At 39.1% G+C, this 17,822-nt stretch overlaps 1 protein-coding gene across 4 annotated transcripts in view; it reads right to left on the bottom strand.

The window, feature by feature from the left end:
* The window catches only part of VPS13D (vacuolar protein sorting 13 homolog D), an 85,531-nt gene that overhangs the window by 38,433 nt on the left and 29,276 nt on the right, over positions 1-17,822 (bottom strand). For 2 of the 4 annotated variants that reach the window (XM_069874838.1, XM_069874839.1), the window contains exons 35-59: positions 17,076-17,282; positions 16,656-16,745; positions 15,951-16,091; positions 14,626-14,748; positions 13,925-13,999; positions 11,974-12,079; positions 11,541-11,693; positions 10,775-10,910; positions 9,738-9,785; positions 9,003-9,153; positions 8,329-8,539; positions 7,818-8,065; positions 7,115-7,306; positions 6,494-6,620; positions 5,462-5,604; positions 4,957-5,087; positions 4,550-4,725; positions 4,319-4,442; positions 3,567-3,802; positions 3,204-3,312; positions 2,447-2,607; positions 1,985-2,093; positions 1,207-1,386; positions 826-942; positions 376-525 (exon numbers count right to left, since the gene is read on the bottom strand). In XM_069874838.1, coding sequence (XP_069730939.1) covers positions 376-525; positions 826-942; positions 1,207-1,386; positions 1,985-2,093; positions 2,447-2,607; positions 3,204-3,312; positions 3,567-3,802; positions 4,319-4,442; positions 4,550-4,725; positions 4,957-5,087; positions 5,462-5,604; positions 6,494-6,620; positions 7,115-7,306; positions 7,818-8,065; positions 8,329-8,539; positions 9,003-9,153; positions 9,738-9,785; positions 10,775-10,910; positions 11,541-11,693; positions 11,974-12,079; positions 13,925-13,999; positions 14,626-14,748; positions 15,951-16,091; positions 16,656-16,745; positions 17,076-17,282 — 3,644 coding nt within the window. The remainder of the gene's footprint in view (positions 1-375; positions 526-825; positions 943-1,206; positions 1,387-1,984; positions 2,094-2,446; positions 2,608-3,203; positions 3,313-3,566; positions 3,803-4,318; positions 4,443-4,549; positions 4,726-4,956; positions 5,088-5,461; positions 5,605-6,493; positions 6,621-7,114; positions 7,307-7,817; positions 8,066-8,328; positions 8,540-9,002; positions 9,154-9,737; positions 9,786-10,774; positions 10,911-11,540; positions 11,694-11,973; positions 12,080-13,924; positions 14,000-14,625; positions 14,749-15,950; positions 16,092-16,655; positions 16,746-17,075; positions 17,283-17,822) is intronic. The other 2 variants (XM_069874841.1, XM_069874842.1) reach the window with 1 other exon arrangement.

Raw genomic sequence — 17,822 nt, 5'->3', positions numbered from 1 at the left:
AATACTGATGCTCTTTAACAGAGGATTTAAAAGCTTTCAGAAATACACAGTCCCCAAGATAATGAATATTCTTGGTCATTAATCACCACCGAAACCAAACCAAAAAACATTCACAAATGTTCTCCATTGTTTGTCTGACTCGTTTACAAAATAAAAAAGGTTCTAACTTGCCTAACACAAATCAACAGCATGAAATACAATATAGCATCGTCTCATCTAGTAATAGAGAACAACGAAAAGGAAGCATTGATGCCAATCGCTTCTTCTATGATATTTGGGAATCGAAATCTGCTCTGAACATTTTTCAAACCTACTACGACAAGAAAACCTGCAGAAGACCTGTTAACAGATAAATTGTTTCAAAATGGCAAATACCTGTATGTCGTGCACACTGAGCTCTAGCACCTGACTTGTTGACAGTTGGGTGTAGTGGACATTAATTCTTGTGAGGCTTGCAAATATCAGCTCTTCAGGAAGTTTGTTGACCAGAGATAACCCTATCCCACCTTCCAGTTTCACAAGCACCTGAGAAAAGAATATTGGAAGAAGGAATAAAAAAACCACTAGCAAACTGACACTGAAATACATACTTCTGCAAACAAGTTATCTTTACATACTCATGTCCAGAGAGGCCAAACTATTAGTCTTTGAATAAAGAGGTGTTAGGACACAAAGCCCAACAAATGAGGAATTTTAGCAGGAAAATCTACAAGTTCATAACAAGAGGTCATTGTAGGGAAAAGGTAATGACCAACCTCCCTCTAAAATCTAGAAAGGAAAATGATACATTAAAAAGACAGACAGGTACTCGGTGTAATATCTTACTTCTAATTCCTGCTCTGTATCTGGATTTTTTAACTTGCGTAGATCTTGTTCTGTAACTGCAAGTTCATCTCCTTCGCTGGATAAACGATCACTTCTACGTTGGTTAAAATCTGTTATCTGATAAAAAAAATTAATTAAAACAGTGGTCATTTCCATCTTTATAAACATCAGGGATATTGTTCTACCTTAGAAAAGCAAAATAAAAACTTTTTTTTACTTTTTATTTATATATATATTTATACTTATTATTTCATTTTACCATATTCCCCTCCCTATCATTATAAAGGCAACTTTTTGGAATTATTTAGAGACACAATATGGAAAAAAAGTATTTCAAGTACAAGTAAACAAACTAGATTCTGGTCAGTGAAGCACCATCACCTGTAGAACTCTAGTTGGCCCATCTGGGATGACTCTCACAGACAGCACCCCTGACCCAGGCCTCATCTTCTGGTTTATGAACTGCTGTTCAGGTGGAACTGGCTCCAAAAGTTCAAGTGAAGTATCAGGACCAAGAACAACTTCTGCTCCATCGTGAAGACCTCCTATTCCTCCCTTTGCCTGAGAAAAGAAAGAAGAGTAAGGAAAAAGAATTAACTACAGACTTCAGAGAACTCTTTACATACATTAATTAAATCTGTATTTCGCTTTCCCCTCCTAACTCCGAAGAGTCAGAAGAAAAGCAGTCCAGTGGCATTGGACTTAATATCAATAAAGCTTCTGGTAACTCATGTAAACAACTTGGTGGCTAGAAGGAACAGTCAAGATCAGTAATTACGTATTCCCATTGTATGCTCACGTGTTTAAGTTGGTTATACACAAACCACGACTTTCATCAGCAATGCTAACTGACAGAGTCTGCAGCCTTTTCACATCTGGTACATGTGAAAACATCAAGGCCCTATTTATCAATACAGTGTCCACTCTCAACAATGACATACTATTAAATTTTGAATTATTTAGTTTCAAATTAATAGTGCAAGATGTTTAATTAATCAAAATTGATAAGAACATTCCAAAATGAATTTACACCATGCAAGCTGTTTGTGCAAGTCTGGTTTCCTCTGTATTCTGAACTTTGGCCTCAAAGCCAAATGACTGATCTATATCAGCAACAGTCAAAACAAGGTCAACATACCATCAACACATCAGTACTGACCTGGACAACAAGTCCATGAATACCACAGGTCAGCTTTCCATCACGAAAACTCCATGTCTGGGTAGTGCTGCGCCGTCGATCAGGCCTTCTCAACATCAGGGGCTCGTACCTGCAACAAAAGCACAGCACCCAATACTGAGAGGTTACAACTTGTCAGCTTTATTCCCGAGATGTGTTAATGGCCAACGCTTACTCTAATTTTGTTCAAGCCTGTTCTCCTAATCTCACTTCTGAACTGCTCTTGTAACAACCAGCTGCTGAAAAAACATTAGCCATGCTCTTAAAAATATTTCCATGTCACAAAAGTGATCGTGAGGTCTGTTTGTGAAGGCAGATAACATCTAGCTCTTCCACATGCCTTGAGTCGTTGCATTCCTTATTCAGATACTATCATGCTAAGTGTGCTTTCAAAGACATGGTTAGAATCTACATTAGTTCTGTGAAAGCTTGTATTTGCAATACCTGTTATCTGTGACAGCTGCCAGACCTGCGATATCTAAAATCATGCAAGAGTCCAGAGACCGAGGAGAAGGTTTCTGGGGGTTGTGAGGAACTGAAGAACCTTCATGGCAAAGCATTCCTGTGCTCGTCATTCTCCAAAGTTGGGATCGTTTTCCTGGCTCCTGTGGCATACAAATCCAACATTTAAATGAACAGTGCAGTACAACGCAAATATTTCTGTCCTGTTTTGCTGTCAGATGCTTTGAATTATAATTCTTGGAATGACTTGTGCATATTTAACTTCAGAGCCCAGAGTAAGAATTAGAAACTAGTTTGTATAGAAACTCATTCAACTCTGATATTCAATGAATATGCATCCTACGTTAGCATTGGTAGATGCAGAACTGTGTTTACAAGCCATTTTTATTCTCAGTAATATTTAAAGAGTTTTTGTTTCTTCAGAGCTCCAAAAATAGAAGACCTTCCTTATAATGAAACCACAAAGGAAGCATGCCCACCTTAGAGCTTAAATAGAGCCTCCAACATGCAATTACTACAGTTGGATTTTCTTACGTTCCTTACTACTTTTATTCCAATTCCTTTTTCCACCACAGTTCAGGCAACCTGAATTGCAATAACCTGTCTCCTTCAATGGAGTCTGTCTTCACTCCTTTAAAAGTTACCATGAAAATGTTTTTAGTTTTTCCTTTTTTCAGAATATGATTTCATTTCAGCACACAGCAACAGCATTTTAATCAAATCACATGTGTCCTGATACCTTCTTTTTCAGTACAACTCGCTGAGTCTTTGGAGAAACATCAAGGACAAGCTCTGCATATGCAGCATCCTTATTCGAAGCAACCGGTCTTACACTTGGCTCCTGTAAACTAGATCAACAAGAAAACTTCATCGCGTTTATTCAGAGTTGCTGCTGCTCCCACAACCGACTGAGGCAAGACACACAGCTGACTGCCAGCCTCAGCTTCTGAATTTTGGCATTTGTTCTGCTAACTATAAGGTTGACAAAAGTTTAGTGGCATGTGAAAGACTTTCAATGCCAACCATGATGAGAATATTAACATAAAGCCTAAAGAAGATCATGAACATTCAAAATACGTTCATCTAATATATAAAGTATTACCCTGAGAAAGTATACGTAGCAGCAATATAAATGAAGTTTTCATAATAAAGCTGCTTGCTATCTTGGAAGTCGTTCATGCTACAGACTATTTCTGAGGAGCCAGCCCCTTTGACTGTCAGCATTATAAAAGGTGGTAGAACAGGTTCATCCCACGCATAATCCAGAGAGGTCATGGGCTTCACTTCGGTGTACAGCCTTGGCTCAACAACACCGTGCTGATTAAAAACAATTGGGACCTGTAACAGTTAAGAAAGAGGTTTTAGGTTCACACAGAAACTGTTAATCAGACAGGGTTTTTTTGCTATCATTTGTTCATTTTTCAGGAGTTGATCACTGAAACATGTCTAGCTCAATTCCCCCCCCAACAACTTCACAGGCATTTTTCCCTCTAGAGTCCCAATTAAGATACTCTCAAAGAGAAGAGAAATGTCATCTTTGCTTTTATCTGCCATCCATGGTTCAAAATGTCTCTAGTCCCATGGCAGCAGCTCAAGCCTAATGAAAATCAGGAGACTTGTTCAGCTTTATTTAATAGTTATTGGTTCTCATTTTGAACTGTTATAAGCTGTCTCCTGCTCTCAGCTCAGAAAATCACAATTATTATATACAGACACCTCTCACTACAGGCATTTTCGTATTATTTTATTACACAATCTAGTCAGCTTCCTCTTCTAACAAACATAAAGTAGCTCCTACTTCTCTTTCTCTACTCAAAAATAAAAGAAAAAAAAGTGTGATTTTTACTCTTTTACCTTGGAAAAATTGTCTATGCGGAAAGGTGGCGGTAACTGATCTGTGTCACTGAACGCAATGCGGTATGTGGCTCCTTGAAGAGTAATTTCTACTCTTAAGAAGTAACATTTTCCCAGGACGTCCCTGAACAAGAACAAACAAGTGCAAGAGAGGTAGGCTCCTGATCTGCATAACAGCTGCTTCTATCAAAACCAGACTTAAACTAAAGCAGATTTATATATAATACCTACCTCATATTAATATGGAATGAGTTGTTTTTATTGACCTCAAAGCCCCCAGACCAAATGCAGTTTGGAACATCCATCAGTCTCACACATAACAGTTGATCATAATCATTCCGTGGCCAGTGGAACACAACGCTGGAACCAGGAAGCGTGGAGATATAGCCATCAGGATTGGATGTTCCCTAGTAATAGAAATCGGTAGATACATATCCTACAGGTATTAAAAAAACCGTATTCATCCATCTACCTCTCAATTATTCTATTCAGTGAATGCTGACACTAGAACAATGAGAAATATGCTCATAACCAGCTAACAATGTTTTCAAGCATGTTGTTTGTGTTGGTTTTGCTTATAAGACGCTGTGACTGACTACAGGGACTGTGATGGCAAGTTAAAAAAGGAAGCATCTTACCCGGCCTCTGGCAAATTCCCGCTGAACAAAGGCAAGCTTGTAGGATGATTTATTATCTAACAGGTAACGTGGCGCAAATGTTACCACGCATGTATCGATATAACAGCCTCTGCCTTTTTTAACATCAATACCTAGTAATAAAAACAAGTTAAAAATAAAGCTATTATTCAAAAGACAAAACACAACACATCTGCCACAATATACTTCACATAAGCTCTTTTTTTGGGTTCCAGAAAGGTGTTGCCACACCACTGCTACATTTTGAAACATTATTTTCAACAGTAAAATGTAGTTTTATGCCATCTGTTACCTCCTGTTTCTCAAGTACAATGTAGAGATTACAAACACTGAAGAACCTGGCCTTGAGCACCTCCAGGGATCACCCATGACCTTCCCATAGTGTGATTCCAAACCATCATCTAATTAAAAGCTAAAAAAGCTTCCAAGGAAACTGGACTTGCAACTGTTCCATTTCTGGCATTGCTAACACCCTAGCAATACATACCGATGTTATAAATGAGGCCTGGCCGGTTCCCGTGCTGGATCACTTTCAGGGCTCTGACCCCACTGCCACCATCCAGGGAGAATCCTTGGCACCAGCCAGGCATTCCTTCAGGATGGGTTCCTTTTCCAACCCGCATTGTACAACTAAAGGTAACAAGAAAACACAACAGTTTACTTGCTTAAATAAGGGATCAGATATCAGCACAATGCTGGTGGATCGAATACCCAGATATAAAAAGAGAACAATTTTGTTTTAATATTAAAGCATTAGAAGTCACAACGAATCCCTCCTTGAGTACTTCATTCTGCACTGCTGCCATAAGCTCTTTTAACATATTGGTCAAGATTTAGTGACCATGTTAGGTAAAAGGCTTGGCAACTTCAGACTGATAACCCACGACAAATCTGTGTGGTTTTTTAATTTGAAAGAAGAAAGAAAAAGGAGAAAAATAAAACTGGAATAAATTTTTGTGACAAATTTGACTGTTGTTCATTGGAGCAAAAATCCCAGATCATTTCAAAAAAATTTACTTTAAATCATGCTCTTATTACATATTTCTATGGAAAAAAGCAAGCTCTCTCTGTGATACCAGCTAAAGCGTCTGAAACGTTTCCTTCCCAAAATCCTCCCTTTTCTTTTAGACTTCCCACCAAGTGACTGCTACTACTTCTCTATTAGGATTCAGAGTTCAGGTTTATGGGCTGGTAGTGGGGTTTTTTATTGGTAACAAATTAATTTATAACACTTCAAAAGGTTTTTGATTTTCTTACAGACCAGTTCAAAACGTGCAAAATAAAACTGAAGCAGCCTGCAGACACAAGATAATCGGCCAAGCAAGGAGATTTCAGTAGGAAATGTGTAAAGCTCCAATACGCTTAGTTCAGTATTTAGAAATTTAATACAGGTCATCTTAATAAGGAAAGACTTTTCCTACATGATATTCACACTAGTATATCAGCACTCAACTCTCTGCAAATTACTTTCATACTTTGTAGGGTTCCTCCTGCCTGCTCTCCGTATGGTATTACTTACAAGTTTGGCTGTTCTTTATCAGCGTAACAGAACAGGAGTGGGCTGAGGCTTCTGGCGAGCTCATGCTCTTCAAACTGACCTGCAGCATCTGTTTTTGCATTATCTTGTCTGAAGATAAGCGGCAATCCTTTAAGTAAACACAAAAACTGGATGTCAAACTACACTTCACCTTTGCACAAATTACAATGAGAATGGTAAAAACTACTTCAAACGAAGGACCCTAAAAAATTTCAGCTATATTAGCCATTAGTCTGCAAGTGTCCTCCCTCTCATTCAGAACCTGCTGAACAGACAGACCTACTAACACCTGCGTGCCATGGTGTCTGCTCTATGCAGAAAAGGAGTTCTTGTGGTCCTAGAAGTGCCAGCAAATGTTAACAGACAATAACCTGTGTTGTTATTTGTTTGAAAATCCACAATATAGCAAATAAAAAGACTAAATTAGCTGCTGTAACATTCATCAAACAATAGAAGCTGGCGCTGTAAAAAAAAGAATACAATTCTTGCAACTGTAATTCCTCTTCAGTGGTGTTTAAAAGCTCTGTTTGGCTGTAAGCAAATCAAAACACTTTATTTCCCAGTTCACATTTACAGCTGTGAAAGAAATTTCTGTAAACTTACCTGTTTTGTTGATTAGCCAATACGGTGCAGAAATCAGTATTATTAGAGAGCCTTCAGCTCGACACACAATCCTTATGGTCAAATTTAGCAGTCGTTTGTTGACATCGTACAATCGCATCCGCACCATGTAGTTTTGTGTCCCAGGAGGAATCAACAGCTCCTTGCACTTCGGGAAGTTCTCTAGCAATACGCCTACAAAAAGAAAAGAAAAGAAAATGTCACCCACACAGAAACAGCAGTTTCTGATACGCATACAGATCGGTGTTTCATATGGCTTGACCTTTCTCAATATTTCATACAGCTTACCCAGATTAACTTTTAAATCTGGCCACTGTAGTAACCTCTGACCTCATGAAGAAATGCCTCGATTTAAGTCACAAGCAGCAAAAAAAGTTCTGAAAAGAACCCTGCTCCGGGCTAATTATTGCTTTAGGCATCAGAAGTCCAGCCAGTGTTGAGTAACTCCAGTCATGCAAGTCATCCTACCATCTATCTGTAATGGCAACTATCATGGTTTTCCTGCTGCAAAATAGATTTCAGCTCCTCCTGTTTGTTTCCCATGCTGTGTGCATTGGTGGAGATGCACTTCAGCTGGGATAGTTTTTAGTTTTCCATTCTTGTGCCATAATTCCTTGTACAAGAAGCTCTTATTGAGGTACTGCTCTAAAAGGATCAGAAAGTGATAGGTGAAAAAGAACCTTACCAAGCTCAATGTTCTGAGACGTATCGGCTGTGTGCAACACTGCCTCTTTGCCCGGTTTTAACGTCCCGCTAATTGGTGTTCCTTTAACATAGAAATCGAGTTCACAAGGCAGCAAGTTATGGATTACTACTGTTGGCAAGAGATAAATAGTATGTCCAGGCTGTCTGAAAATCTGCTTAGCACTGTCAGAGAATATGTTGGAAGGCATGTAATCCGGATAATTCTCTTTCTTTATAGCCACACAAAACCTGCAAAGGCAGACATAAGAAGTCGTCAATTAATTTAAGAGACTAATTTAAGCCTGTCTTTGTGTAGCGCACTAAATCCACAATGCACTGTAACATCAGGACTGACAGCAATACTAGCATTTAGAATTGTTCTCTACAGGATCAATTTGGAGTTGATTACAAGGTATTTTCTCTAAGCGTTTTCCCTTTATTTACTTTCACAATGTTTCATTTATCAGAAGAAGATGACACATCTTATACAAAAATAATTAGGTCTTAAGTACCTGAAAAATCGGCTATTTTCAGACTCCATCGAATGACACTCTCGCTTGCTGCTACACACTTCTGCTGTCTTCTGAACATTAGTCCAATGAATTGGAGCCTTACAGAAAAAGACTCCCATTCCTTTTGGCCTGGCTTGCAAACGCCAAGATGTAAGATGTAGTGGAATAGCAAAGGAATCGCCTGGCATAACTGCTGGAAGAACTACAGGTTCTGTAACCAGAAAAGAAAATACACATATTGGAACAGGTCTAAAAACTTGCTGAATTCAATTTTCTTTTCCATGGATGCTTTAGTGAAAGCTTATTTCAAAAAGACGTCATTCATTACATTTTGGGTACATTATCAGCGTATCACTACAAGCCCAGACTGTGCATCTGCATGCTAACACCTGAAACCTTCTCAACTAAAGATACAACTGCTAAAGATACAACCTGCTGCAGAAACAAATAAGATTCAGTCTTTATAGATTCTCAGTTTTCCCTGTTTACCTGAAAAATAAGAAAAGTCCTACTGGGTTCTCTAGCTTACCTTGCTGACCACTTTCTTCTTAACATTACCTGCTTCCCTTCCAGGAAAACGTACTTTGCTGTTAACTGTCAGAAGCAGTGCTGAATCTTCCTGGGGAGGAAGCTAAGGATTCGCCATAGCATGGAAGGAAAATACCACCACTTACTGTCAGGAGCAGAAGGACTGTCTAGTCTTAGCTCCATTGGTGTTTCCAGCTTGTTCTTCACAATCAAGGCTGAGCGCACCGTTATCACTTTCCGAGCACTACCTTCCATGGTGACTTCAAATACCACACGAACTGGAGGCAATGAAGAAAACTGGAAGATATTTAAAAGCATTAAAAAGCTCAAACAATAATTATATCTAGAAGATGGACACCTCAATTCTGAAGCAGCAGCTGCTGGAGTGAAAACTTGCCAGCTAAGTTCAGCCACAAGCAACACCGAAGGTTATATATTTTTCATAACAGGGATAAAAAACATTGTACCTTCTCCTCAAAACACAACAAAAGTAACTCTGAAAAAACAATTCTAAATGCTAACTCCATTATCTTTTCCAAAACAATCCAAGTTCAAATAAGAGCAATACAGATCCTAAAAGAACACTCTATACACTACCTTACTACTATATTGTTTTATAAATTCAGGGAGTTTGAATCCTAGGCCTTATATAATTAACAGTCACTCATCATTTCAATCAATCACATCAAACATCCATTTAAACTGGTGAGGAAGGGCAAGTTATGTCAAAGACCTGTTCTGCTTTGAAAGTTTGTTTTGTTTGCTTGCCTTCTGTTTCCTTTCTACTGGAAAGGTTCTAGGAGGGTAGAAAAGCCAGTTCACTTGTCAAATTACGCTAGCCTTATTTAAGTAGCTCTCAAAAAATGAAAATATGTACTCACATAGACTTGTGGATGTATTATATTTGTTCTACTTATTGGGCTTCCAAGCTGGGAGAAAAGTAAACAAGAAAATCAAAGTTGTTCAACTTATATTACTCTCAGCTGTAATACAGAACATTATTACAGAAGGATAAACTAAATAATTTCATCACTTCGTGATTCAGATATTTGATACAACTTGGAAAACACATCAGAACTACATTACCAAAACCTGTTTGTAATACTGCTTTAAAAAGAAGGGAAGCTGAAGGAAGAAGGTTTGCTGAAAATAAGAAAAAGCCTATAGAGCATGTACTCATCAATTTGTATCCTCTTCTTTCACGATTCAAGCTACAGAGAGAGATGAGGCTTTTTACGCTTCAGTACGAAAACATCAAAACCAATTCAAGTCGGAGACTGCTGTCTCTTGTCAACAGCAGCATGAAATTATAATCCTCTATTACATGAAAAAGATCTCAACTTCCAATTTCTCCAGCACTCAACAATTTTCAGTAGCCAGTCTCAAGACTTAACTACTTTTGAAATCCACAAGATGATTTTTATCATTGAGCCTCAACCCTATAGCCTGCTGATTATTACAATCACATTTTTCCTTCATGACAAGTACATTTTGTCAAAGCAGCCACATATTTCACCAATCCCTAGGCTTACAGGAAATTGCCAGTGTTGTTTATTTTAAGAAAATGAAACATATGAAATGCATTCCTGCAACAGAAGAAATAAAAATAGCTGCTGTAATGCTGTGCTGATTTAAAGCTCAGTCTCCATGAGTCCATGACATTGTCGCCAACATATTAGTTCTATCACTGGAAGCTCTGTCTCCTTAAATACAGAGGAACTGCTGATTACTCTGTTTGTCTTTTTGTTATGCATAAACTCCCCAGTTAGGAACTCAGCACCTCTAAACCCGCTCAATCAAAGCTAAATGGAAAGAGGACAATCTCACACAGCAGCTGCTTTAAAATCAAAATCCTGGAGATATCACTACTCTCCGATTACATGATCTACTAGAACTAACACTCAAAATCAGAACTTACAGTAGAAGAGGATGAGTTCTTATCTGGTGCAGCATAGCGGAAAAACGTTCCAACTTTGTCTACAGATACAGGACTGACTTCTTCCCAGCCATTTACTCTCACTTGCAGCTGATGAATTCTTAGGTCATGCGTGTGCCTACCAGGTTAGAGCAAGTTAAATTACTATTAAGGGTTATTATATAATGCAAACACCAAACAGTTCAATCCAAGAACAACCTCTGGATACTGAAAAAAAAAATCTCACTGAAGCATTTAAAAAAATCCCCAAGTGCCTCTGCAGTTGTTCCATTTCATGGATAAACAGATCAGATTTTATGTCTTTTCAATTGTTCCACCTTCCCGAATGAACATACAGAATTACAGCTATGTCATACAAGCAAAAATAAAAGCATGATACATGTTTGTTAAGTTCTTCTAGTTCTTAATATTGATAAAATTTATGCTCAGCAGCCAGTGACTCCCCCTCCAGTCCTCCAGAATAAAGGACATAGACCTGCAATTGAGGCCCTCAAGTGTTTCTAAAAGCTTCCAGCGATCGCGCTCACATCTAGGAAGGGCTGCCACCAATAGCAACATATGCTGCTCACTAGACAACTAGTAATTTCACGCTATAATGAGTTTTAAATATTTTAAAACAAAACATTAACAGGAGATTTTGTTCAAAATCCACTTTTTATGTGAAGTCTGCTAGCGTCCTCACAACCCTGACCCTATGCCTTCCATACATGAGTGTGTCAAATCACATCTCTCAGCTTGGTCCCCTCACCTGTGTCTGAGTTTCCCCCTGGCTTCAAATTCAAATGGAACCTCCTCCCCAGTGATAACTTCTTGCCATTCACTGACATTATGGGCATCATCCAGCAAAGTCCCATTTTCCTCAGGAACCACCCCTGGACTCCCGCTGTGAGACAGTGCAGCCCTGTGAAGAGAATCACATTATTTTACAAACTGAAAAACTGATAACGTCAAGTAACAAGCACATTCAGCCTGCTTCGGTCTACAGAAGTTGTGCAGTAAACATGTACACGTCATCAACAGATCAGATTGCTTCTCAAATTTAGTTGGGCTCTTCACTAAGACAGACTGGGAGTAGCTAACGTTTCTCTGCATGAAAACAGAAGCACTCAAGACAATAGGGTTTGGCTGACATGCCCAGAAGCCAAACAAACATCGTTGGCAATCCCGTAACTGCTCCTTACCGGGTAGGTGTTGTAGTTAGGGTAGCAAACCACAGAGTGCATCCAGTATGATTTCTCAGAGCAAATGGGACAAATGGCTGCCTGCGCTTTGGAGTCTTCATTTCAGCTACAAAACAGAATAAAAATTTGGCTAAATGCTTGCAAAAGAAGCGTTCATCAGATGCTAATGAGGGATGAGACACAACGTCTGGAGAACCAAAACCTCCACTAACTAAAGAAAAACTGATTGAAGAAACAGGGTAACAGATTACAAAAACATTAAAAAAATCAGTAATTATAGAAACGGCACAAAGCAAACAGAATAAACACCCCCACCAGGAACTGAGTTAAAGCTACACATACTTTTGTTTCGTCATATCAAGTCTTATAAATAAAACGCTTCAGTTATAATTAACAGGTTGCCCAGGGATGCCCAGTCCCATCCCTGGAGGTGTTCAAGGCCAGGTTGAATGTGGCCTTGGGCAGCCTGATCCAGTGGGAGGTGTCCCTGCCCATGGTAGAGGGGTTGGAACTGGATGGGCTTTAAGGTCCCTTCCAAACCAAACTACTCTATGATTCTATGTAGAAAACCTAACTAAAAACTCAATCTTCACCAGTAACTTTTCATGTACATCCAAATACTCATTAAGTTCTACACACATATTTACTTATAATTAAGATTTATGCTCTGTTTAACGTGACAAAAACAGAATTATCCAGTACCCTCTTTAAATGGGACTTTTATTCTTCAAGACTGAACAAATAGAAATATTCTCCTATGCAGGGTAAAATCTAGTTAAAAAAGCACGGAAAAGAATTTGAATGCAAGCAAAGGTAATCTGGTTCTACTAAAGTGCTGGGACAGCAAAAGCCAGAACGAGAAACTACACCTACCACATCTCACTTGCTTAAAGGATGAACTACTAACAAGGGCAAGCGTTAGACTCGTCCTGCCTACTGCAGTACATCATATCTGTGAAAGTACTTGGTGCGTCTGGACAGAAAATATCCTGTCAAATTCCTGTAACTACTTAAAAAGGAAGACAAACAGCTGCTCCCTAAATGCTCACATCTTTTCGTATGAAAGAAGCAGAAAGAAGGCACACACAATAAATCAGATGCTTAAAGAAAAGGCAAGACAGAAATGGAGTTTGTTCCACAGAATTTGTCTGCAATCACTCCAAAGGCTGACTGATCCCACACTGAAGCGGTTCACAGTCAGAAACCCATTCACCCACCACACCATGTGTCTAAGCAAGAACTTAAGCACAGTCTTACAGAGGCAAGAAGGGATAGCGCAGAGTGGGTAGGTAAGTTTTTGAAGGAGTTACTGATGATGCCATTCAACAGCCTTCCAAATCAATGACAGCAAATTGCTATCTACCACACGCTGTCAGTGGAGGCTGAAATCTGATCTCTCAAAAGCTCTTTCCAATTAAACAGCAAGAGGACAAAATTCTCAAAAACCCAAACTCTGATTTTTGCCAACTGCAAGTAAAGCGATGTTTTTAGTGTTGAGTTTGTCCTTATACAATTTTCTGGCTAGCTCAGGTTCTACAAAATTAGAGCCCAGAGCCAAGTGAATTTTCATTCTGGGATTTAATTGATAGCCAATTTATTTTTTGATACTTCTAAAAAAAGAATTTTTGGGACTATGGCCTGACTTTCAAAAAAGATAACAATGTAAAGCTGCATTTTGAGGGCACTGCCTGAAAATAATGACTACCATTACAAGGAGGATTTTTTTCATAACTCATGTTAGTTGTAACACCCACTAAAAGCCAAGCAATGCATATTAAGAGGTTTTATTGTTTAGTTTCTTTCACCAGAGAAACCTCCTGAAAAGTTTGTTTTGTTTAAATACAGAGGCCAATTTACCAGCGAGCCACACACACACCTCCCACAGCATTTATGGTACAAGAGCCCTCCAGAAAAGGCAAAGACCTTCTTGTCTCTCCCTGCTGTACAGTACCTCTAGCATAGATCTGATGCTCTAGGTTAGTCAAACTGGCTGTACTCCTAGTTCTAAGGTAGACAAGAGGAAGGCCTGGCAGACAGGAAAGACAAAGTTAGCAGGTAAGGAAACACAGAGAAATACAGGCAGGTCTTCCCCATCATGCATCAGGAAAGATACAGACAATAGGCAGCATGCAATCAGCGTCTGACTCACTACCCATTTGTTTACGCTAAGCTGGCGTTTTGAGTCGCTCAAATTTCTTCCAGAAGTAGCACTGGGAGAAAAGAAGCTGAACAGACCTGACACATGTCAAGAGCTATTACTTACAGAGCTGTCGCATGAATACAACAACATTTTTTCCAGTCATTTAGGTCTTTGAGGGTACAGAAAGAAAAAAAAGATCACCTCAGAAATGCACACACCCCGAACTCCACGCTCTTATTTAAAATTTGCAGGATAGTCCTTCATTAGCTGAGAAAGCGTGACAAAAAAGGAGTGCAAAGCTCTCACTCAAAGCTAAGTAGCCAGAAAGGTTTCTGTTCTTAAAGAACTTAAGAAAATTAAGCAAAAAATAGCATTTTTGTCATTTTTCGTCAAGTACCTCTAACACTTCATTGTAAGCTATGAAGGCTAAATACTTATATTCATAACACACTAGACAGATGACTGTGTGTGTCAGGACTGTTTGAAATAAGTGTGATTAATGAGTATCATACTCTGCCCAAAGCATGGTGGATCCACCGAAGAACCCGCCCAGTCTTCTGAACTGATTACATTCACTTCTTTCTCCTGTTTACAGTAATCTTCCATCCATGACTGCTTGGTAGATGTGTATTGTTCTAGAGGAACATAAGCATAAACAGCAAATGTCTCCAAGGTGGCAGTAAACAAAGTAATTACAAAGCATGGTGAAGTTTTTCTGCTTTTGTGGCATTAGTTTTACCTCGCTGCTGATTCTATGAGCCACTTACACACGTTAGAGACAAACACCAGCTCAAGAAATCACAGCGGTGACTTCCAAACCCAACATCTTCATATTCTGAAGATTTGTTATTATTTTTAAGTGGAATCCTGTGTTCAGTGGAATCTTGCAAGAACTATCACTGAGGAAGCAATTAACCTTAAATATTTTCATATTAGAAGCAGTTTCTAATACGTTTTTTCCTTCAAGAGGTACATGTACATTCCCATATAAATATCAAGACACCAACGGAGTTCCCTGGCACAGCTTTAATTGCAAACCAGCCTTACTACTCATTATCACTAGTATTAAAAAGCATCATGGGAACTCTTGGGAATCACTGATCTGCACCTTTTCCTGCCACCCTCCTGGCTCCCTCTTCCTGCCAAGCCCACAGTCCTTGTGGGAAAGAGGAATGGATATCAAAGGAACAAGGAAGGCTGTTGTGTTAACATTCACCAGATCAGCCTTTTCCATCCTTTATTATGACAACCAAACTATTAAGATTTGCATAGCGAACAAGCGACAGTATTTCTGTGAAATACACACAATCACAGTCTCACAACACAGAAGCTTCCATGAAGTTTGAGTTAATGATGAACAAAATATTTTGATTGCCCGAGGTGGGAACTGAAAGCTCAGGTTTTCAGGGCCGACGGAGCTGAAATAAGTAGCTCCCAACTAGATCTGTCAACGTACTGAAAAATTATGAACTCATCAAAGTATTCTTACATACTGTGAAGCATGGAAAGCCCTCCATGAAAGCCTGTTTCTGATTAAAAATAAATTTCAAATAACAGATGAGTTTGATAGAATTCAGATGACCAGAGAACGAATTCCTACTGATCTCTAAAATATGCAGCTCATGCCTTTATGCTTCACAATATCTGATAAAATACAGGCTGCCTAAGTGCACACCTGTGCACGACACAACATCATGTGGAGCGTGCAGGGCCTTGTGCCAGGTCTGTCTCCCTCCATCCAAAGACGCCAGGAGGACTCAATTAGAAGCGCCTGTCATTTCCAGTGCAGTGGAAACTAGACTGCACGGTGATGCTCTCAGGGAATATTCCAACATACCTATGAAGACGGAGGTAATGTTTATATCCAAACGGTGCTTAGCCTTTACTTCCAGCTTCAGTCGGGGAGGGTGGAGGCGGCTGGAAGCTTGTTGTTGCCAAGAAACCGAACACGGCCATGGCTCAATAAATGGCTCCCAGCCTGAGAACAAACAGAAAACATCACATGTATCACACATCTGAAGGCCACAGTGGACTGCTGTTTACATATCTAACTATTTAATAATGCGAACCTTTACTTCCAATGAATTCGTAAGCCTACAGATTTCATCTACTAGCTAATGGAAAGCTCCTCTATTTGAACCAGCATACACGATATTTAAGGTCTTGCAAAAATATCTTAATTCTGAGGAAAACATCAGAAGGTAAATCAAAACAATGAAACACTGATAAGTGAATATACAAGCTGCATTTTACCTCACTGTCATGTTCTTGGATAATCTTTTTATGCCACTGCATTTGAAAACTCCAGCGTAACTTTCACATCAGCAATATCTCTACTTCCCACATCCTTCCATCTGATACCCAGCTAGGATATCTTGTCTTATCCCACGTCCTCTCTCTCTCACACACAAAGGATCACAAAAGTCGGCCTTTCACATTCCCTTATATGCCTTTCACATTGGATGAATTTCAGCTACTGAAGCAGGCAAGGCTGTTTTCCTAAACTCAAATAACGAAAACAACAACCCCAGAAGTATCTCACCTGAGAGCTCACGATTGTAATAATCTCCAGAGAGGGTGAAATGAGCATAGCCTTCAGGGTTGGCTCTCAAATGTTGGAGAAAATTCAGACCTGCAAAACCAAGTGAATGTTATACTAGTGTAAAACAAGTGAGTTTCCTGATTTTGTGAACTGTTATGTAAGCAGTGTTTTTTGTCACCTTTTAAATGGAAACGGTACAGACACAAACATAGAAACCTTACAAAAACACCCATAAAACCCCACCTAAAAATAAACAAACAAAAAGAACCCACAAAAATAACAAAACTCCACACCAGCACCACCACCAAATCACTGTCAGTTGAAATTTCTCACATCCCAGGAAATCAGATGGTGGTGCTGAATATACAGAGTAACCAACAGGAATTTTCCTTGACTCACTCAGTAGAAGAAGATACTCACGTGAAAAGGTTAACTCAGCGAGGGGAACGTCACAGTCCATGCAGTCATCAATAAAGCAAATACATATACTTTCTGCTTTTATTTCGACTCCAGAGATGAACTGAAAAGGCACAATTCCCTGGCTGTCTCGGCCAGGAGAGGTCAGGGAAACCGATTTCAAAGGTTCAGCGTTCTTAAATAGCCAACTCGCTGCTTTTTTCAAGTCACCTTAGATAAAAATCAAACAACCCATCAGTCACCGTCTACTTTGTCAATTAACTGTATTTATTCAAAAACACAGAGAAGTAAACTCATTCCTCCCTCTCTTAAGTACAAGACACCAACGGTAACCTGAGTGCATTCTACTTAATAACATAAATAAGAGCTGATTCTCAACAAATTGCTATTTTCTGGGAATAAGAAATGCATTTTGGAGTTGGCAAAACGAATGGTAACATAATTGTATTGACATATCTGTATAGATACTATAAATGCCTATGAGGTGGAAAACACGGCAGTGGTAAAGAAGAATTAATTCTGGTAAAGCTTCATCTTCTCCTCATGTATGGCACATAGAAATAAAATACATGATTCAAAAAAGGGAGAGAAGAACATGGGCTTTAAAGAAAAAGAGATGGACAATAGCAAGAAGTAGGTAACACCAAAACAAAAAAAAAGCAAAACAATCCAAACAAAAGTAGTCAAACACTCCACAAGTGACATCCCAAAAGGCAAGAAGAATCTTTGAGTGGTGGGTTCCATGCAGTA

The sequence above is a fragment of the Phaenicophaeus curvirostris genome, chromosome 22, assembly GCF_032191515.1.
Source record: "Phaenicophaeus curvirostris isolate KB17595 chromosome 22, BPBGC_Pcur_1.0, whole genome shotgun sequence".
Classification (NCBI taxonomy): Eukaryota; Metazoa; Chordata; class Aves; order Cuculiformes; family Cuculidae; genus Phaenicophaeus; species Phaenicophaeus curvirostris.
This window is presented reverse-complemented; position numbering and strand designations above follow the sequence as displayed.